This window comes from Malania oleifera, chromosome 10, assembly GCF_029873635.1.
Source record: "Malania oleifera isolate guangnan ecotype guangnan chromosome 10, ASM2987363v1, whole genome shotgun sequence".
NCBI classification, from domain to species: Eukaryota; Viridiplantae; Streptophyta; class Magnoliopsida; order Santalales; family Ximeniaceae; genus Malania; species Malania oleifera.
In genome coordinates this window covers 93,957,112-93,980,708 of record NC_080426.1, presented here as the reverse complement: position 1 = coordinate 93,980,708, position 23,597 = coordinate 93,957,112, and the positions used below count along the sequence as shown (strand labels likewise).

The 23,597-nt window shown below is 37.7% G+C and overlaps 1 protein-coding gene across 1 annotated transcript; it reads left to right on the top strand.

Annotated features, from left to right (window-relative positions):
• The first annotated feature begins 3,064 nt into the window (after positions 1 to 3,064).
• Positions 3,065 to 22,816, top strand: LOC131166783 (subtilisin-like protease SBT1.8). The gene is made up of 3 exons (XM_058125354.1): positions 3,065 to 3,372; positions 3,828 to 5,119; positions 22,158 to 22,816. Exons 1-3 carry the CDS (start codon positions 3,065 to 3,067, stop codon positions 22,814 to 22,816), a joined length of 2,259 nt encoding a protein of 752 aa, XP_057981337.1.
• The last annotated feature ends 781 nt before the right edge of the window (positions 22,817 to 23,597 follow it).

The window sequence follows — 23,597 nt, the reverse complement described above, 5'->3', positions numbered from 1 at the left end:
AGGCTTTCTATTTTAATCCTTGATCATGACTACATCAAATAATTGAAAGCCGATGCATTGGCTCGATTGAGATTGTCCGAAATGCTGTCGTCAGACACCTATATGTACTAGATGTCGCCTAATCCATCATCGATCGGGACCCTACCTAGCGCAAACTCTTCATTCACGGCCTTGGATGGGACACTACCATCAAGAACCCTAGCAATCTCTTCTCTACTTACGGTGACCTCATAGAATCCGCCGCGATCCTTAGCAAGGTCACCGGGAAAAGTAAAGGGTATGAATTTATTACGTTCAAGCACGTCAATGGCGCTTTGGTCACCTTGAAGAAGCTAAGTAAGAAAATTGAGGGACGAATAACCGGGACCCATCTTATGATATTGGGAAATTATGGATCTAATGTGAAACAATTGATGTTTCTATGCGCAAGATTTATCTAGCCAACGTACCTATTCTCAAGGTATGATTTTTTTCCCCATCATACAATAATAATTCTAAAAAAAAAAAAATAGATGCCACAGTTTCAATGCTTGAAGAGCTCCGCCTTAATGGCTAATAATAATTAATAGGATGTTCAAGATATTTAATTAATTGAACAATGACCTATGCACCAAATGCATAGTGGGGTCATGACAGCTGCACTGCTAACCAAATAAACAAAGCAAAGCTTTGAAATTCCAATGGGTTGGCCGAATGCACCATGGGGTCGACAATAATGACTCTTGCACATTCATGCGCAATGAATAGTGCTCTAACCAGTGAATTTGAAATTGCAATTGAAAATTTGAGTTGAAACTACAACGCACATTGAAATTGCACAATTGTAGCAACTGCAAACAGCAAAACCCAAAACAACAAAATCGAGCTCCTTGGTGACATTTTGTCAAGCCCCTAGAACCCAATCAGCTGAACAATCCACACCATAATCAAAACAAACAGTAACAAAATCACCATCGTCAATGATAGACATCTCGCAGATCTCAATCTCAAACTTCAATATGCCACTACACTCACAACCCCATGTCCAACAAAACCAACATGGGACTTATGGATCAAATAGGATACAATCGAATAAGCTAAGTTTATAGACCCCAAAGATGACACAGATGACACGAAAATAGTCTGCGAAATCTATAACACTGCACGCTCACCTGCAGTTCCCTTTGCTGCAAATGATCGAACACTTGGTGCATACACGTCCAAACCCTTTGAAACAAATCCATCCCAAACCTATTTCGAATCTTAACTGATATTGAAAATACCAGAACTCACATATTTAACCCCAATGAAATCAAAACTATAAGAACCTATTGAATTGAACAACTATTCCAACATCATAAATTACCAAAATGTTACTAAAGATATAGCCCAAAAAATGAGCACAGCTCATTAGGCAAGAAAGAATAAGTCCAACAGACGAGCAACGCTCATGAGGGCAAAATACTGCCCAAAAAATGAGCACAGCTCATTAGGCAAAGAAGAATCAATCCAACTAACGAGCAACGCTCATGAGACCAGAAGACTAGCCAAAAAATGAGCACATCTCATTAGGCAAAGAAGAATCAGCCCAACTGACGAGCAACGCTTATGAGGCCAGAACACCACACAAAAAATGAGCACAGCTCATTAGGCAAAGAAGAATCATCCCAACAAAGGAGCAATGCTTGTGAGGTTAGAAGACTGCCCAAAAAATGAGCACAACTCATTAGGCAAAGAAGAATCAGTCCAACTGATGAGCAACGCTCATGAGGCCAGAAGACTACCCAAAAAATGAGCACAACTCATAAAGTAAAGAAGAAGTAGCCCAACTGACGAGCAACACTTGTGAGGCCAGAAGACTGCCCAAAAAATGGGCACAACTCATTATGCAAAGAAGAATCGGCCCAACTGACGAGCAAAGCTTGTAAGGCCCAGAAATGGCCCAAAATATGAGCAAAACTCATTAGGCCAGTAACGGCAAAAAAGAAGAGCACAACTCATTAAGTCACAAGTAGCCTAAAATGCCTCGAGAAGAGTTGCTCAACCGAAAAAAAAAGAAAAACAACAATAACAACTTTTGATTTTTGGAAACAAGCTTCAAAAATTCGAAACTGAAGGGGGGATAATTGATATACCCCAAATATATCACCTACCATAAGTTCAAAGGAGACTAGAGCCCAACATTGATGAAGGTAGTTACCACCCAAGTCAACTGCTTGGCTAGAGCAATTGACGCCAGTACCATGATGACCAGAGTAATCTACGCTAACGTTGTATAACCGGAGTGATTAACGCTCGCACCATAATTCGCCAATAAATGGCATATCACCTTTGGGTCAAACTCCATTGTTATAAATGGAGATTTAGAGAAGAGGTTAAGGTATCTCATTCTAAACTCTACTTTACTGTCACATAAAAAACTTCTCAAGCCAATCCCTAACTTAGGCATCAGAGAGATCCCCCGAAGTACACCCCGAGTCCTCCAAACCTTATTTATTTATCTCTTTTCAGGTGGTCGTGATCAAGGATCATGAAGATCATTCAATTTTTTACTGCAAAAAGAACAAGTATAATAATATGTACACATGTACTCATCTTGTACATATATAGTGTTTTAGTTTTAAAATTTTAAAATATATTTTTATGAATCCTTTGAAAATGAAGGACAATTGACTAAGTTTAAGGAAGACATGCATGTTTGTTTGAGTGAGTCTAAGATTCAAAATATTTTATTGTTTATATATATATCCTAAACAATGAAAATTTTAAGAATTAAAATGGGGCCAATATAAGTGGGAAATAACTTTGGTAGTTGTCTATCATGTCATTTGTGGATCTTCACAAAGTGTAACTTTGTTGGATCTTTTATTTGATGAACTTTGTTAGTTGCACATGTTATGGTGATTCATATATAAATCCTATTTTTTTTCCAAACCCAACCTTAAATTTTTAAGTGGAACTCTTCTATATAAGTCACTTGCTGATAACCAAACAAGTTTTAAGTTGGACCTTTCTTCAAATCGTATCCAACAATTACCAACAGAGATCACTTTGAATTTACTCCTCTCCAACTAATTTAACAAGTATGGGTTTGGTGGCATGGCTCTGCTTCTCTGCACTCCTACAATGTGTATTAGTAGTGGGAAAGCAAACATATGTAGTGCACATGAATTATTATATGAAACCCTCATCCTATGCAACCCACAAAGATTGGTATGTTGCTAGCCTTGAGTCCCTCCCCTCCTCCTCCTCTACAAACTTTAGTCTCCTTTACATCTATGACACAGTCTACCACGGGTTTGCCGCCTCTCTTAACCTAGAACAGGTCGAGGCCCTTCGCCGATCCAACTCAATTTTGGGCGTCTATAAGGAACAAATTTACACTCTCCACACCACCCGTATGTTGGGAATAAAAAACAAATTCCCGAAACCCTTAAGAAACAAAATAGCGGAAAAATAACGCCAAAGAAAATCAATCTCACGCACAAGACAATATTTACGTGGTTCGGCAATTTTGCCTACGTCCACGGAGTTGCAGGGATTTCAATATTATCAGGTAGAAAACACAGAGAGTGCGAAGATACAATACTCTCCCTCTCGCTCTCTCGCTGGTACAACCACGCCAAACCCTAATCACCCGAAAGCAATCCCTTTTATATGTTGCACCTAGCGTTCTGTTCCGAATGGGCTCCAAAAATTTTTTTCGGGGGCGTTGCCGAATAGCCTTACGGCCTTACGGCCCAAGCCTTCGCTCCATGGACTAAGCCTTAGGATAGAGAAATCTCTAATTAAATAGGGGTCGCGTTGGCACCCAAATTAAAACATAACTAGGCTCCACAAAAGCCCAACACCCGTACACCTAACTTTCTTGGCCTCAATCACCTTAAACACACCTCGATTGGTAAAAGATTGATCCAAGCCTACCAAAACGTCATTATTGGGGTCATCGATGTGGGAGTGTGGCCAGAGTCTAAGAGCTTTGATGACTCGGGCATGTCACCGATTCCAAATACGTGGGGTGGCAAGTGTGAGACTGGCTCTGATTTTAATAGCTCGTGCTGCAAGAGGAAGCTCATTGGCGCTCGCGCCTTCTTCAAGTCATACGCAGAGGCCACGGGACAAAAAAATATTAGCCTGACACCTCGAGATCAAGATGGCCATGACACTTACACCTTAAGCATGGCGGCTGGGTCATGCGTTAGTAATGCTAGCCTTTATGGATATGCTACCGGGACAGCATACGGAATGGGCCTAAAGACGCGAGTCACGGTGTACAAGGTCTGTTGGGAACAGGGATGCTTCTTCGCAGACGTACTTGCGGGCATGGAACGTGCCACAAAGGATGGTGTACACATGCTTTCAATATCTTTGGGAGGTTCGCCTGATCCGTATTATGATGACGTCATTGCTGTGGGGGCATTCGCGGCAATGGATGGGGGAATTCTCGTTTCTTGCTCCGCTGGAAACAGAGGGCCTGCCGAAGCTTCTGTAGTCAACGTGGCACCGTGGATCTTGACTGTTGGAGCTGGAACTTTGGATCGGGATTTCCCGGCTCATGCCACGCTGGGAAACGGGAAACGAGTCGCAGGTGTATCCCTTTACAGCGGTCAAGGGATGGGCAAAAAAGCAGCATCGCTGGTTTATGCAAATGGGAAAAATAAAACATCGAGCGGACTTTGCTTTCCTAGTTCACTTGAAGGGAACATGGTGGAGGGGAAGGTGGTGGTGTGCGATCGGGGAATCAGCGATCGCGCGGCAAAAGGAGAGGTTGTGCGCGACGCAGGTGGGGCGGGGATGATATTAGCGAACACAGCCGGATATGGGGAAGAGTTGGCAGCAGATTCTCACTTGTTGCCAGCCATGGCAACGGGGCAGAAGGCCAGTGATTTGATCAGAAGGTATGCCGAGTCCGATGAGGATGCTACGTGTTTGCTGAGCTTTGAAGGGACTGTGTTGGACGTGCGACCGGCGCCGGCTGTGGCCTCATTCAGCTCCAGAGGACCCAATATTGTGAATCCACAGATATTGAAACCGGATTTGATTGCGCCTGGAGTAAATATTTTGGCAGCTTGGACCCAAGAAGCTGGGCCTACTGGTTTGGACAGCGATAAGAGGAGGACTCATTTCAACATCATGTCTGGTAAGCTAGCTTCCCTCACTACTTAATTTGATATAGAAAAAACTTTGACTTGTCCAAAAAAAGGATCACGAGTAATATGGCATTATATGATTTGTTTATAAAATTTATTAAATGTAAAAAAGTCATTAAAATTCGGACAAATAGTTGGATGTCATGCCACTTGTGATTTAGTTCGTGATGTTTTTCTTGTGATGAATAACAATACTCTTTGATATATTATTCATAGGAAAAAAAAGTATTAATTCTTCCTCTTATTTGGAATATGGATTTCAAACCTTCAATTTGAATTAGGATGAGTTTGAATAAATTTGAATATAATTTTATACTATATATTAACTAAATTCAATACTGTTCTAATTCTAAAATAAGAAAATAAAAAAAACTAGAGGCGGTTGACCGACCTTTAGGGCAGTTTACCAACCCTCTCTAAATCTAGTCATTGGCAAAACCCTTAGGCAGCCAACTGAACCCTCAAGGCAATGAACCAACTTGTTCTTGAATTTTTTTTTCACATGTCCTTACCTGATTGGCTAGAAATCTTGGGCCAACTACGTGTTCCTTTAATGCTACATGTCAACCTCTAACATTGACATTTAAGAGGTGGCGGTTATTGATTATTATTTTCAAAATTGAATTTTGCAATTCAAACTTGAAAATGGATTTTCCTCTAATCCCAAAGGTCTATAAAAGAACCGTTTAGGGCAGAGTTTAGGAAGAAAATAAGAGGGTAAGAAGTGGACATTATGTGAGAATAAAGAGTGCAAGAAGGTGAGTTTTCCTCGGAAGAAGAAGAAGGGAGACTACACCCCATCAAAGCATTCAAGAGAATTTTGGGAATGTTTTCCTCAAGGATAAGCCTACATTTGCTTACAGAAAAATATTAGCATTCAGAGGTTGGTATCCTTCGCTTCTTCTCATGTCATTTTCTTACATTTTCCATGCATGGTATGCCATAATCTATAGAAGCATGTTCTAGGATTCACATACATTCTCCCTCATTTCTCTTAGATTTCGATGGTATTTTGTATGTAATTTTATAATGTTTTTATCCTTTTACAATGTGTATATCGGTATGCATATGGAATGTGTCAAAAAGGGCACAAAAATTGGGAATTTCAATGTAGGTAGTTGACTAGCCTGTACAGATGATCGACCAACCTGTGTTGATAAGAAAAAGTAGTTGTTGGAGCTACACGCGGTCAATTGGCCCTCTGAAATTTTAGTAGGATGACGACCACCGAATCATAAGAGATGCAAAGTTGACACATTTTTCCCTTGTCTCCGAGATTTTGCCTCCACTTGACTTTCTACACTTTTCTAAGTGTAGACTAGTTGTCTAATGATGATATTGTAAGGGATCTTGTGATTTTCATACAAAAAAAAATCACCTTTTTTGTGAGATAAAGCATGATCACTCATGCTTCTCTCAAAGCAATTTGAAGGTTTCAAGTTTTCTTTTCACAAAACCTTGGAGTCACACACCCATCATACGACTTTTGGTTGTTCTCCAAGTCTTTACCAGGTTTCAAGTAGGGTTTGTAGTTTTTCTTCCAAAAATTCATAATATTTACAAGATTTTTACAAAAATGAAAATTCAAGCGCGACATAAAGGTGAAAAAGTGATTTTTCAAAATGTACAAACTTTTTTTCAATTTCTATTTTTATGGAGAATCCATAGGTTCTAAATCAAGAACAAATGCTTTTTAATGAAGGTTTCAAGATTAATCAAGGTTTTCAAGCATTTTTCAATAATGATTTTGAATGATTGCTTTCTTTCAAACTTGTTTTTGAAAATGATTTTCAAACTACAATGGTTTGATTCCTCTTTTAAGGATATGTAGGCAATCTTCTTTGTATTTTCAAACCCATTTTGCATTGTTTCATCATTTGCATTCTTATGTATGTTGTATGTATTCTTTTGTGTTATTTGTTTAGTGTTTTTATTAGGCGTCATATGTAAGTCTTTTAAGAGTTTGCTTTCTTGCAAAAAATCGTTTCATGTGGAATGTATACACACACAAGAGGTAAACACAACAACCATTCAAGGGAATGAGTGTTTTAGGGTGCTAACCCTTTAAATTCTCAAAAATAGGAAGTTAAAATGTTACCTTCCCTATGCAAAATTGTATTCTTGAACCTATTATCTTCAAAAGGGTTTCCTTCATTTTACTTCTTCAAATAAAATAAAATAAAATGGTGACTACGTCTTTAAAAAGTAAAAAGGAAAGTTAGATTAACCATTGGTTTGCATAGTCTATAGTTGTTAGTTTTCAAAATCATCACCAATTTCTAACAACCCAAATGGGTCCCCAAACCTAATGTTGATAGATTTGATGAGGATATAAGAGTTAGGCCACCATGTTTGTGTTTGTGTGTGGTTTTTATGTATGTATGATTGTTTATGTTTATCGTTCCATGTCATGTGATATTTATTCACTATGTGCTATTTTGGTTGATGTTGTATGCCATGTATCATATCTTTTTCATATCTATGCATTCGTATTTCATGCGTACTCTAATTCACACATTTCACTACACCGCATGAGTCTTATACCCGGACTCCTTACCTTGTAGGAAATAGGAGAAGGAATAAATAGTAAAGACCTTTGTGAGCCTTGTCTCCCATATAGGTCTTGTAAGAATACCTTCACTCGGTTTTTTCGCCTTGAAGACAATTTAGAAGCCTTTATAGTTGTGTTACATAGAGTCTTACCATGCACCTAAATTTTTTTTTTAATCATTACTCTAGGATATAGATTTTACCCGATGTTTGAAGTTGAACATAAATGTTATGACTCATGGAGCCATAAACATGATCCCTAGGAATATGCCAACATGCCATACTTTGCATGATTCATCTCTTACCATTGAAATAAAATGCATAAGTGCACAACATGTCGATGAGACCTATCAACATTTGAAAAAAGAGTATGAACTTGAAAATGATGCCATTCCACGAGATTTTCTAAGTACTTGGCTCAACAAAATGAACTTGTGGTAATGGGGTAAGATGTGGCTGGAATCCTAAGATGTTGGATTTGCCTATCCATGGAGAAGTTTCAATGCATCCTATGGTTGTATTGTAGATGTCCTTAAGGTATACGTGGATTGGGAAGTTTTTGATTTCATGATACAAGATTGGGATCCCATTTTCCGATGCTTCATATTTTTGCCGACCTATATGGTTCCCCTTATAGAAGAGTATGAGGAGTTGCTCCAAGTCCCTAAGAGTGCACATGACAAGGACTTATCTAATCTAAAAACCAACCTAGTTTGTGCCTTGATTTGAGCCATGGGAGGTAAAGCAAAATAACTAAGAGGGAAGACTCAAAAGAAGGGTGAAACTAAAGGGTTGCATTGGAAAGACTTTGAGAAGATCTTCATGGTGAATATAAAAAATTAATTCCACAACCACAGCGAGTAAATGAAAGCAAAAACAATCACAATGACACCAGGAATTACGTGGTTCGACAATTCCTACATCCATGGAAGCAAACGACAAGGATTCACTATCTTATTGTGGAAACTACAAGAGTAATACAAGAATCCTCTCAATTCTCTCTTCAACCACACTTGGCACCCTTGGAACACAAAAGGAACAAAGGCACCCTATATACAATGTATGATGAGTATATATAAGCATCCTCGAAAGTTTCCCCCTGAGACCCAACCAAAATAACGTTCAAATTATTCAAAACTCAAAATCTGCGTAGGATGTTTTGAGCCAAACCGTCGACGGTTTCAGATAAGATTGAATCTTGCCCCTACAACACTGCTACACTCTGATTCCTTCATGACGTCCCTCAGTATGTGAGACATAATTCACAACAAACTCTACCTTGGCGAACATACGCCCCTTAAGAGAAACCAAAAAACATGAACCCGTTGCTCCACCTTGAACTTTGGAACATTAGGTTGGGATCATCTCCTTTCTAGCACTTGGAGACAAACACTAAGTCCAAGCAACACCACTTGAACTTGCTAATGACAACTTCATCTTCTACCATCAACCCTGATACAATTGTAGATGCAACACCTGAATACTTCATCTTATGCTTCCAACAAGGCCTTCCCAAAATAGGAAACACAAACGCTGCTGCAAGCCTTCTATCACCAAAACCCCGTACATAGTCTTCAACAAGTCTCATAATTGACAATCCACTCTTTTGCCTACCGAAACACCTTATAACACAATCAAGAGGGACCTTTGACATATCCTGGACATCACAGCCCGTCCTTGGGTGTCGAGGGGTAGACATTCCATATTGATTCTCTACAAACCCCCCCCTGAGATGACAAAAGATGTCTACCTGCAATTTCGTCCATAAAGCCACCCTGAGATAATACCTAACACATTCATGTCAAAAACTTTCAACAGAGTTCCCAACTGATAAGCCTCAGTCAAGGCATTCTTAGCCAATAACATGTCATTCACACACAACAGATACATCACTCCTTTGCATCCTATCACCCTCTTCCACACTAGAAGCCTCACCAACTCACACACCTGGTACATATGCAATACCTCCCTTTCCTCCACCATAGCATTCATCCACCTATTTTTCCCTTTACCATGCATTGCAACTTGAAAAATAGTAGAATCCTTGCTACTGGTAGTAATCAATGTATAAAACTCAAGAATTCAAAATTTGTACCTGAGTGGTGGTCTAATAGTTCACATGGGCCCACCGTGATTCTTCTAGTCCGATGAGCTAAAACTCTCTGCAATATGAACATTGTCACCTCTGCCTTGAGTACGTAGCTCCACCTGCATCACATGTCCATTCATACTGTGATTATGTTGACCTGAGATAAAATTTCTCGCATTTTTGCCCTAAGAATCTAACTCCACCTAAATTACATGTTCATTGCTACCGCAGTTTTCTGGCATTTGTTTCTCTTCTTTTACCTAAGTACACTGCCCCATGGCTTTATCACCAAAGGTCATGTCCTTGATCACCCCTTTGTTTGCCACAGGATCACCCAGCTTACACCCACCTTTCCTATACCCTAGAAAGATGTACTGTTTGGATATAACACTAAGCCTAAATCCTTCATCACTATAATAGTGCACCAGTGGACATCCACTCATATATAACCAAGTAGTCTATTGCAAAACTTGCCCACAATTCACTTGCAACTCTCCCATCTAGCGATACCTTTGGCGATCGGTCACATGAGAAACACGCCATACTCACTGATTTCATCAAGAAGTACCCTACAAGCCCAGCATATAACCAACCTTGCTCACAAAACTTCTTGAATGAAACCAGCATACTTAGTCCCAATGTCTGACTTGAAGATCTCTCTCCCATACTGGTACTCCAACTCAACCACAATTTTAACCTGGTAAACACATCAACATCAGGCTTGTGCCATATGAGATAAACCAAGACTTTTTGTGATACACCCACGAAAAACATGTCTGCCCCGTGATGCTATCCTCACCGGTCCCCAAACATCTGAATACATGTAGTCATCCATATGCCTTAACCGCATATGCCACAGAATATCTGACTTAGATTCTACAACTGTAGCTCCACCTACAACTATAACACCCTGCAGTTTATAGATATTTCCTGCTATCTTTTCTCCTTTCATCACTATCGAGTCGCCTTCACACACTTTCATTTCCCCACTTTCAAACTTGTAACTGTATCCATTACAGTCTAAAGTGCCTAATAAAATTACATTCTTCCTTAGACCTGGTATATATCTTACATCATATACGGTTCTCATAACACCATCATACATTTTGATTTTGACATTTCCAATAACAAGTATTTTGCATGAAATATCATTTCCCATCAAAATACAACCAATATTAACTGACTTATAGGTGTCGAACCATTTTCTATTTGCTTTCATGTGATAAGAGCATCTGGTATCTAAGATCCAAGAATCATTCTTGAGGCTCTCGAACCCAATGAAACACATAGCATATCCCCACCACTGGATTCTAAATCTTTCTCCACTACACTTGCAGATTTTGACAAACCTTTAGAAATATATGGGTTTCAATTTTCGTCAAACTGCTGCCGGAGAATCCTCATCCATGATGTGATACAACACGTCATCAACCAAACACAGTCGGATGGTTGATAACCCCTTTCCTTCCAACTCATTCCAAGTTGCTTCATCCATACTTTCCAATTGAACTATGTATAATGCTTTCACCATCCCTTGTTGCACCAAGAGATCCTTCACTCTTCTCTGCCAAAAACCAAAATTCTCAATTCCATCAAATTTGACAATGTCAAATTTTGCAAACAAAGTCCTAGAGGCCATTACAACAGTGCTCTGATACGATATGTAAAAACCCCTCAAAACAATGCACAACGAAATAACAATATTTATGTAAAAGGATTAAACAAAACAATAGAGCAATCTAATGGTGAATATACAAAATTAATTCCACAATCACAAAAAGTAAATGAAAGCAAGAACAATCACAATGACACCTAAATGTGTAGCAAATATCGTTCTAGATCCCAAAAAAGATGAAAAAATAGCCCGAAGGATGATTTTCCATTACCTCACATTGACATGGTGGTAGATAACGTGGGTGGACACAAGTTATTCTTATTCATGGATGGTTTCTCTGGATATAACCAAATCAAGATGGTAGAGGATGATAAAGCAAACCACGTTCATCACTCAATAGGGCATACTTTGCTATAAAGTGATGCCCTTTGGATGAAAGAATACTAGTACTACATATCAAAAAGTCATGGTCACAATATTCCATGACATGGTGCATAAGGAAGTTGAAGTGTGCATCGATTATATGATTACAAAATCCAAAACAGATTAAGAACATCCACAAGTGCTGAAGAAATTGTCTAAATGACTGAGGAAATACAAGTTTAGATAAAATTTAGCTTAATGCACTTTTGGAACAACTTCTGCAAATTATTGGGATTCATAATAAGTTAAAAAGGAATCTAGGTTGACCTAGCTAAAATCTCAACCACAAAGAAGTTGGAACCTCCTTATACTAAAAAACAGGTATAAGGATTCTTGGGAATTGAAGATTGAACTATATAGCTCAATTCATAGCCCAACTAACTATTACATGTGAATTAATCATTATACTTTTGAAGAAAGACAATCTTTGCATTTGAAATGAGAAGTGCAAACAAGTCTTTGACAAAATCAAAGAATACTTGAAGAATCTTCCAATGTTGATGCCACTCATACCTAGAAAGCCATTGATTCTCTATCTGAAAGTACTAGAGGAATTTATGGCTTGCATGTTATGTCTAAATGATGAAATAGAGAAGAAAGAAAGATCTATCTACTGTCTCAGCAAGAAATTCAATCAATGTAAGTCAAAATATTCAACGGTGGAGAAAATATCTTACGCTTTAGCCTGGGCTAAACATAGGATAATACAATACATTTTATATCAAATGAATCACTTGATTTCTCTTATGGATCCATTGAAGTATATCTTCAAAAAATCGGTACTATCAGGATGGAAAACTTAGTGGAGCATGCTATTATCAAAGTATGATGTTGCCTACAAGTTTGCTAAAGCAATCAATGGGCAAGTCGTAGCTAATCACTTGGCTAATCATGCAATGGAATAAGATGGAACATTAAGTCTGAACCTTCTAGATAAAAAATCTTAGTAGAGGAAGAAGATGAAGATAAATGGAAGATGTACTTTGATAGAGCGACAAATGCACGGGGATATGGAGTAGGAGCATTGTTGGTATCACCTAAAGGGGAACAATTTCATGTTGTAATGAAGCTAACTTTTCCCTCTACCAATACTGTTGCTGAATAGGAAGCTTGCATAATAGGACTCAATGTTGCACAAGTTAGGAATCCAAGATTTGGAGATATATGAAGATTCCACTCTTATAATATGTCAAGATGCAGGGGCATGGAAAAACTAAAGACTAAAAATGGATCCCTTATTAGCAATATATGGAGAAGCTTGTAAAACATTTCAAATTCATGTCCTTTGAACACCTACCAAGATCAGAAAACAAATTTGCTGATACTTTGGCAAATTTGGCTTCTATAATAAAGATTAGAGATGAAGAAATAATTCTATCATTGAGTATAGATGTACAAAGTGATCCTACACATTACATGGTTATTTAAGAGATAGATAGGAAACCATGGTACTATGATATTAAACAATATTTAAAAATCAATAATATACAACACATGCATCTTAAAATTACCATCAAACAATTCAAATGCTATCAATGGGATACTACCTCAGTGGAGATACTTTATATAAGAGAGGGTTTGATATGACATTTTCGAGATGCATGGATGCAAAAGAAGGAGCTCATATTATGGAAGAAATGCATGGAGGGCTACGTTTAACACACTTATATAGGCACATATTGGCAAAAAGAATCCTAAGAGATTGTTATTATTGGACAATGATGGAAATAAATTGCATAGACTTCATTAGAAGGTGTTATAGAGGTCAAGTATATACAGATAAGTTGAACGCATCATGTTGTGATTCGATGCCCACCAACAAGCACCTGGTTCAGATACCAATTACTGTGACAAGCAACTAGAACTCGAAACCACTTGTTGATATTCGCAGATGCACAGCGGAAGCATACTCTCACACGCTCACGAATCAAATAAACAACTAATGCAAGAACTCGACAATGAACTATACGAACCTATCAATCACTTAACAATGAGAATCAATGAAAGCAACAACCAAAATACAAGATTTAATGTGGTTCGACAATTTTCCTACATCCATGGGAGTAGCAACCAATTTTCACACTATCTAATATGTATAGAAGACCTATAGTTGATCTAAAACACTTCTATAGCAATCCCTCTGAGGAAATCCCTCCGATTATCCCAATCTACTGATCTCATATTCAAGAATTCATAACTTGTGCTGACTGAAACCATCTACAGTTTGACCAAACTATCGACGGTTTGGAGCAGAAAAAAATACCCCGCAACTACTGCCTAAAACCATCGATGGTTACACCCCAAACTATCGATGGTTTGCCCTCCATGGCTGCACCTTGTTCTCTCCCTTGGTCCCTTGTGTCACGGTGCTTTCTCTCGGTACATGCATTCCACTTAGAATATGAACCACGTCCCCAACAATCTCCACCTTAGGGAATATTCACCACCTAGGATAAATTCGAAAGCATAATCCACTATTGCTCCACCCGAGCCCATAGATTGGAACCCGCCTCCCTTATAATGCCTGGAGACATAAACCAAGTCCAAGCCACACTTGAACTTGACCATGGTAACATGAACTTCACCTAGATGAACACCCAGCTCCTTGAATGATCCTCTGAACTACAAAGCCACCTTGCCAGCCTCAACCTCTGCTAAGAACTTTGATCCAATTGTAACCAAAGCACCCTGAGATTATACCCTAAACTTCTAACAATTAGGCCTTCCCACAACGTACCCCATTGTAAGCCTCCTGTCATCCAAGCCCCCTGTGTAGTCTCCATATGTGAACCTTTCAACTGATGGAACCCTCTGTTGCGCCAAAGTAGCTAACTGCAGTGGTATAGGACAACTTTAACATGACCCGAACATCACCGTTTGCCCCTGAGTACTGAGCGGTAGACTGTTTACTTAGATTTGCCAACGGTGTACCAGTGACCGGTTTAATACTAACCATGATAAACCTCACCAACACTTGATCCACAAAACCACCTGAGATAACCACAATCTCCATGTAGTTTTGTCCATACATCTGCCTTAAGATAACAACTTATGATTACAAAGTCACCCTAAGATAATCATAATCTCCTTGTAACTTTAACCTTACGAATATCCAACCCAAGAATACCTTTAGCAGCACCCAACACCTTCATGTCAACTTCCTTTATCAACAGAGTTCCCAACTAATTTACCTCAGTCGAAACCTTTCCAGCAATCGATATGTCACTCACATAAAACCATAGAATACCTGCCCACTTGCTGCCTATCTCCTTCTCCCCCTCTAGGAGCTCCACCAACCCCTACGTAATTCTTATACAATACCTCCATCTCCTCCACCATGGAACCTATCCACATACCCTTCTCCTAGTCATGCACTGCCTCTTGAAAGGTAGTAGGATCCTTTCTTATAGTAGTGGTTGTACAAGACATAAGATCACACTTGGGCGGTGGCCTGATAGTGCCTTTAAGCCCATTGTGATCTTGCTAGTCTCCTGAGCTTGAACTCCCAGCATTATGACCAACGTCATCTCTGCTTTGATTTTGAAACTCTACCTGCATCACAATCTCCTTTCTGCTCCAATTTATCCTATGATATCGCAAGTCTCATGAGTTAGAACTCTCTGCACTTCTACCCTGAGTCTCCAACTCCACCTGCACAACATGCTCATTGCTGCTACTGCAGCTTTCTAGCATCCATTTCTCTTCATCTACTTGAGTACGATGTCCCATGATTTTAACACCTAAAACCATGTCTCCACCAATTGCCTTCGTATTTGCTATTGGATAAACCAGTTTGAACCCATATTCCTTATATACCAAAAAGATGCATTGTCCAGACATAACACCAAGCTTAGATCCCACCTCATTAGAAATGTGCATGGCTAAACTTCCAAAGTCTACTGCATAACCAGTCCAAGCCTCTCTTGTAACTTTCCTATCTAGTGATACCTTTGGCAATCGATTAACTGAGAAACACACCATACTCACTGACTTCACCAAGAAGTCCCTTGCAAGCCCTGCATATACCATGCCCTGCTCATAAAAATCCTTGAACACCATCGTACTCAGAACCAATATCTGACCTCTCCCGGTCTAGTACTCCACCTCAGCCACAAGTTACACCTAGCAAACATCTCCAACTTGTGCCGCATGAGATACCCCCAGACCTTTCATGATAACTTCACGAAATACCCATGTCCAACCCGTGATGCTGCCCTCATTGGTCTCTAACCATCCATAATAATGTAGTTAAGAATACTCTCCATTTTGTGTGTGGTTGCATTACACAAAATGATATTACCTGACTCAGAACTTTCAGATGCAACTGCACCTTCAATTGTATTACCCTGCAGTTCATAGAGATTCCCTGCTATCCTCTATCCCTTAATCACCATCAATATACCATCACACACCATCATCATTCCGCCTTCAGGCTTTTAACTATACCCGTTACAATCCAAAGCACCCAATGATATCATGTTCTTCCGTAGATCGAGTACATGTCTTACCCCACACAACATCCTTACCACACCATCATACATCTTGATCCCGATATCCCTCATTTCGAAAACTTTGCAGACCGCATCATTTTCCATCAGAATGGAATTAGGACTCGATAATCTATAAGTGGTCAACTAGGTTTTGTTGGACGTCATGTCACAACAACATCCTGAGTCTAGGATCCAAGAACCTATGAGGCATTCCGAAACTAAAGAAATAGAAAGCATCTCACAATCACTGCTCCCCGAGTCCCCTTCTTCCACTACATTTTTAGATTTTGATGAACCCTATTGAGCTTTTGCATTCCCCTTCTCCCACTCTGGAAATTCTGATTTTATATGCCCTAGTTTGTCACACTTAAAATAGTTAACATCCTTCCTCCTCTTGGATTGAGTTTTATTACCACTCGATCCACTATAGGACTTGCCTCTCCCATGATCCTGATTACCCTTCGCCATGAGCCCTTCACCAGGTGAGCCCTCATAGCTAGCCTTCTTCCTTTGATGGAACCCCAGCAATGCACTCATGATGTTCTCCAACTCTAGGGTTTCTTTCCCTCAAGTTAGCGTCGTAGTTATATTCTAGTATATAGGCAACATAGGTAGGGAATTCAGCAGCATCAACGTTTTTTCCTCCTCATCGAACTTCACATAAACTCACCCTAGATCACTAATAATCTGATTAAATGTGTTGATCTATTGAGCCAAGTCCGAACCCTCCGCTATCTTAAGCCAATATAACTTTTGCTTAAGATACAGCTTGTTCGTAAGTGACTTGGACATGTACTTGCGCTCTAGTTTTAGCTAAACTGCCACGGATGAGTCCTCATCCATGATGTGATACAACACATCATCGACCAAACATAACTTGATAGTGGATACAACTTTCGCTTCCTACTCCTTCCAACTTGCATCATCTATGCTTTTCACCTTCTGTCCATATAGACCCTTCACCATTTCTTGTTGGACTAGCAAGTCCTTCATCAACCTTTGCCACAACCCGAAGTTCCCCATTCCATCGAACTTACTGACCTCAAACCTCGCAGAAGAAATCCTAGCCATTGAGAACCAATGGCTTTGATACCACTTGTTGTGCACAACTGGCACTCTGATACCACTTGTTGTCATTTGTTGCCCACCAACAAGCACCAGGTTCAGATACCAATTTTTGTGACAAACAACTAGAACCTGAAACCACTGTTGATATTTGCGGATGCGCAGTAGAAGCACACTCTTACACACTCATGAATCAAACAAACAACTAATGCAAGCACTCGATGATGAACTATACGAACCTAGCAATCACTCAACAATGAGAATTAATGAAAGTAACAATCAAAACACAAGATTTAAAATGGTTCGGCAATTTGCATATGTCCACGGCAGCAGCAACCAATTTATGACCATTGATTACTTCACAGAATATGTTGAGGTTGCATCTTATACAAGCATAATAAGAAAGGTCGTAGTCAAATTCATCAAGAAAGAAATAAAATGAAGATATAATAGAATAGATTATCTTAAATAATGCTAAGAATTTAAACAACAAGACGATGAAGAAGGTGTATGATCAGTTTAAAATCCAGCTTTACAACTAATCCACTTATTGTCCCAAGATGAATAAAGTTTTTGAAGCTACAAACAAGAATGTAAAGAAGATTTTGGAAAAGATGACAATTTTCCACAAGGTTGGCATAAAATGTTATCATTTGCATTATATGTCTATCGCATAGTTGTTAGAACTTCAACAGGGGCAACTCCATATTCATTGGTATATGGAATGGATGTGGTCATCCCAATAGAGGTGGAAATACCCTCTCTCGGAATAATTATGGAATTTGAATTGACTAAAGCATAATGGGTTCAGAACATACTTGATCAATTGAACTTCTTTGATGAAAAAAATTTGAAAGTTATACACCATAGAAAACTATACTAGGAGAGGATATCAAAGGCCTACAATAAGAAGTTCAGTCTCGAAGCTTCAAAGAAGGAAGCTTGGTATTGAAAAAGATCCCTAAAAATAGAAATGACCTTAGAAGAAAGTTAACTCCAAACCACGAAGGACCATTTGTAGTGAAGAAGGTTTTCTTTGAAGGTGTTTTCATTTTAAATGATATGGATAATGGAGTTATACATCAACCTTGTAATTGGGATGTAATCAAGAAGTTCAATCCTTGATGTCTACACTTGTATCCAAGATGAAATACCTTTCATTTTGATCAATAAAGTGCAAATTTTCTCTATCTTTGCCTCAAATATTTAAGTATTTTGTGACTTGAAAGAAAAAAAAAATTTCCAATTACATCTAAACTACAGATGAACTTGATCCTAAAAAATGAGGTATGTAGACAACTTATTGAATGAAATGGTTGGTTCAGTCCAAATAGTTACAAGTTTGGGTTTTCAAATGAGTAACTTGCATGAAAAAGAAAGTTTTAGAATAAATAATACTTAAGAAAGAGCTTATCTAAGGAAATTTGATCAATCCATACTCAACTAAGAATCATAAATCAACATTAGGGTAGTTTTTGGAAGTTTTGGAGATTTCTTAAATGTGCTTTCAAAGGTAACATTTTTTTATTTCTTATCATGAAGGAAGAGCTAAAGTGTTATCTGTGCAATCAATAAAGGTCTTGTGCTACCCTAACCAACCTTTGCCTATTCTAAAAGCCTTTTCAACCTAAAGGCCCTTTCATTGTCCTTCAAGAAAAAAATTTGTCTTTTGTTTAGCAATAAGCACCGTAAAATGATGCAAGTTTTAAGGGAAGAATGTAAATAATCAAGGTCTTAGAAAAAGAAACTAGTGTATATGATCAAAGGCTAGCTTAAATAATGATAAGAATCACTAAGGTTAGCTCAAGACAATAAAATTTCTACATGGAGAAAGAGTAAAAAATGACATCTCTATCTTTTCTTGACATTTTATACCTAAACTGTTAATAAAAGAGGGGAAGCTATTAATAGACATTTTTAACCTCTTAGAAATAATGTCTTTTGGATATGGGAAAAGTGGTAAGAAAAATGAATATAAGAGGAGAAAATAAGTTAGAGACGGTTGACCAGCCCTTTTAGGCAGCCGACTAGCCCTCTCTAAAACTAATCATTGGTAAAACCCTTAGGCGGTCAACCAATCTGCCCTGAAATTTTATTATTTTGACATGTCTTCACACAATTGACTAGAGATCTTGGGCCAACCATGTATCCCCTTGATGCTATATGTCAACCTCCAATATTGGCAGTTAAGAGGTGGTAGTTCTTTTCAAATTTGAATTTTGAAATTCAAAGTTAAACATGGATTTCCATCTAATTATGAAAGGTCTATAAAAGAAACCCTTGGGTAGAATTTAGGAAGAAAAGAATAGGGTAAAGAGAGGACATTCTATGAGAAGAAAGTGTTCAAGAAGGAGAGTTTTGATTGAAAGAAGAAAGAGGGAGACTACATCCTATCAAATCATTCAAAAGCACTTGGGGAAGGTTTTCTTCAAGGAGAAGTCTTCATCTGTCTAGTGAAAAGGATTAGCATTGAGAGTTTGTTACTCTTCTTTTCTTCTTATGTCATTTTTTAAAAGTTGCCATGAATGGCATGTCTTGATGCATGTACTAGAAGGAGAGTTTTGATTGAAAGAAGAAAGAGGGAGACTACATCCTATCAAATCATTCAAAAGCACTTGGGGAAGGTTTTCTTCAAGGAGAAGTCTTCATCTGTCTAGTGAAAAGGATTAGCATTGAGAGTTTGTTACTCTTCTTTTCTTCTTATGTCAATTTTTAGAAGTTGCCATGAATGGCATGTCTTGATGCATGAACTAGGATTCACGTGCATTCTCTTCCATTTCTATTAGAATTCTATAGTGTTGTATATGTAATTTTGTAGGGCTTTTCTTCTTCTTCAATGTGCACATGGGTATGCATGGGAAAAGTGCCAAAAATGGCATGTAAATGGGGAATTTTAGTGCAAGCGGTTAACTAGCCCGTGCTAATTTGAAAAAGTAGTCGTTAGGGAAGCACGTTGTCAATTAGCCCTCTAAAATTTCAATAGGTGGTTGACCACCAAATCCCAAGAGGTGCAAAGTTGACACCTATTTCCCATTTTAATCCAGGATTTTGCCTCCATTTAACTTTCTACACTTTCATAAGTGTAGATCAGTGTGTCTAATAATGATATTGCAAGGGGTATTTAGATTTTCATGCAAAAAAAATCAACTTTTTCAAGAGATGAAGCATGATCACTCATGTTTCTCTCAAAGCAATTCAAAGTTTTCAAGTTTTCATTTTACAAAACTTTGGAGTCACACACCCATGATGTGACTTTTGGGTGTTTTGTATGTCTTTACTAGTTTCAAGTAGGGTTTGTGATTTCCCTTCCAAAAGTCCATAACATTTACAAGTTTTTACAAAAAGGAAAATCATTTCAAGGTAATCACCTATGAAGCAACTTGAGGGTTAAGAAATGATTTCTCAAAATGTATGAACTAGTTTTAATATCTATTTTTATAGAAAATCCAATATAAAAACTTATTTCTAAATCAAGAACATATCGTTTTTCAATGAAGGTTACAAGATAAATCAAGGGTTTTAAGTATTTTTCAATAATGATTTTAAATGAATGATATATTTTCAAATTTGTTTTTGAAAATGGTTTTTGAACTATAGATGACTTTATTCCTCTTTCGAGAATACGTAGGTAATCTATTTTGTAAATTCAGCTGTACCAAACAAAAACTCAAACCCCCTTTGAATTGTTTTATCATTTGCAACATGCTTATGTATGTTACATGTGTGTTTTTTTGTATTATTTGTTTAGTGTTTTGATTAGAAGTTATATGGAAGTCTTTTAAGAGTTTTCTTTCTTTCAAAAATCACTTCAAATGGGATGCACACACACACACACACACAAGAGGTAAGCACAACAACCATTCAAGGGAATGAGTGCTTTAGGGTGCTAACCCTTTGAATTCTCTAAAACAGGAGTTTAATGTGTTACCTTTCCTATGCATAAGTGTACTCCAGAAGCTAAACTCTTTGAAGAGTTCCTTATTTTCGTTTTCAAGAATAAAATATAGTGGAACCTCCATTTAAAAAAATATATATATATATTAAGGCAAGTTAGATTAACTATTGGTTCGGATAGTCTATACATGTTGGTTTTCAAAACAGTTACCAACTATTGGCAACCCAGGTAGGTCCTCATAACCCGATGTCAATAGTAGGTGTCTAATAATTACTCACAATTTTGAAAGGATTATGGGGGTATCTTTAGATCCTTGGAGAATGTGTATCCTTAGACTTAAATGTGAGGCCTAATAATCACGTTTTGGGATAATATTTTAGGATCCATAATGTACTTTTTTTGTTTCCTTCTATGAGTCATGTGATGTGAATAGTTCACCACCAAAAATGAGTTTTTTTTTTTTTTTTTAATAATACTATTTGTATTAATAATTCTCATCAAGATGATGGAGTTAAAAAAGAATTTCTTAGAATTGCGCAATTGGAAATTTGAGTTTATTTTCTCAAAACTCAATTTCCATTGACATCGAAATAAGAATTAGATTAAAAAAGACCACAACATTTTTGGTTGTTTAGACCAACACAACTAGACCTATTGGTTTAGACAATGATGAGAGAAGAATAGAGTTCAACATCATATCTCTTACTCTTAAGCTAGTTTTACGACTACTTGTTTACACCTGCAATGCTATTGTTCACATAGCCTGATCATCAAAGGTGTGTTTAGCACGCAGAGAAGAATGATTTCAGGTTGGCAATTGTAAATTTCTTTGTCACTTTAACTAGATGCTTTATTATTAATTGCTTTAACTAGATGCATGTACTTCCATGTTGTAATATAGGTACCTCTATGCTTTGTCCACACATTAGTGGATTAGCGGCCACGGTCAAAGCAGCCCATCCAGAGCGGAGCCCAAGTGCTATAAAGTCGGCTTTAATGACAACTGCATATACACTCGATAACACCAATTCTCCTCTCCTTGATCTCACAAACAATTTAACTGCTACTCCATTTGACTATGGTGCCGGGCATGTTAACATAATGAAGGCCATCTCACCAGGCCTTATATATAATATTTCTACGAATGATTACATTACATTCCTATGCTCCTTAAACTACAACATTAGTGTTGTAAAAGACATCGTCATGAATACCTTTGTTAATTGTTCGGAGAAATTCATTGATCTAGGTCAACTAAATTACCCATCATTCTCTGTTATGTTTAAGAAAAATAGGACCATTCAGTACTCTCGAGACATAACAAATGTTGGGCCAGCAAATTCTGTATACAATGTTTCTGTGTATGGACCACCCACTGTGAGAGTAACTATGACCCCTAGCGTAATTACTTTTAAAAATGAAGGAGACAAGAGTATGTACACAGTAACATTTGAGTCAATAAAGGATGGAAATAGGGAGGAGAGATTTGCATTTGGGTCGATTACATGGAGCAATGAAGAGTACAAAGCCACAAGCCAAGTTGCTTATTCGCGGGCATAGTTCGTTAGATGTTGTGACGGTGAAATTAAGTTAGTATTTAATATTGACTATTCCCACAAAATTTGTATCCGCTTTACTAATGTACTAATATAATAACATCTTTTAATGACGACTTAGTAGTTTAATTGCAAGACTTTGTTATTTGCATTTGTTAGTATACTAATATTGTGATATTTTGTAGTAGTTTAATTAATTAGAATTATTAGAGAGCTTTAACAACTATTAGTTCATAAGGGTCACATATACTTATTTATACAATTTATTTAATAAGTTTCAATATAATTTAAAAATTCATTTGAATAACATCATCGAGAAAAGGAGGGCAAAATGTCTTATGCTTCACTAACTAATGATGGAAAGATTTGCCAAATGGGTCTTTTATTTTAATGCTTCGAAGTCTCCCCAGTCTATATTTTATCGTAAGCATGATTAGTCACTTAATTGTTATCATATTAAGCTTGCTTAGGGTATTACACTTACCTATAACCATTTGTCTTATATACATTAGATGGGTTATCATCATGTAAATACTAGTATAGGGTTTATTTAGCAGGTAGCTAGAGTAATGCCTTGGGGAAAATGGGGAGTATTGCTTTTGTCATATTGATGTTTCATCATGCCAAAATGAGATTAGCCTCGAAATTTCTTTAGGGGAAGGTGACTATTCATCAATCTTGTAAAACCCACTAACTTTTGTAAGGATGCTTAACCTAGTTGCTTCCATCAATTAACATATGTTGCTTATAGATGTGTAATAAATGAATTGCCTTACTTTATGGTT

Excerpts from the sequence above, each read along its gene's own strand:
- LOC131166783 (XM_058125354.1), top strand. The coding sequence starts at position 3,065 with ATGGGTTTGGTGGCATGGCTCTGCTTCTCTGCACTCCTACAATGTGTA. Across the intron at positions 3,373-3,827 it reads CAAATTTACACTCTCCACAC|CACCCGTACACCTAACTTTC; the intron begins CACCCGTATGTT and ends ACAAAAGCCCAA. Across the intron at positions 5,120-22,157 it reads TCATTTCAACATCATGTCTG|GTACCTCTATGCTTTGTCCA; the intron begins GTAAGCTAGCTT and ends GTTGTAATATAG.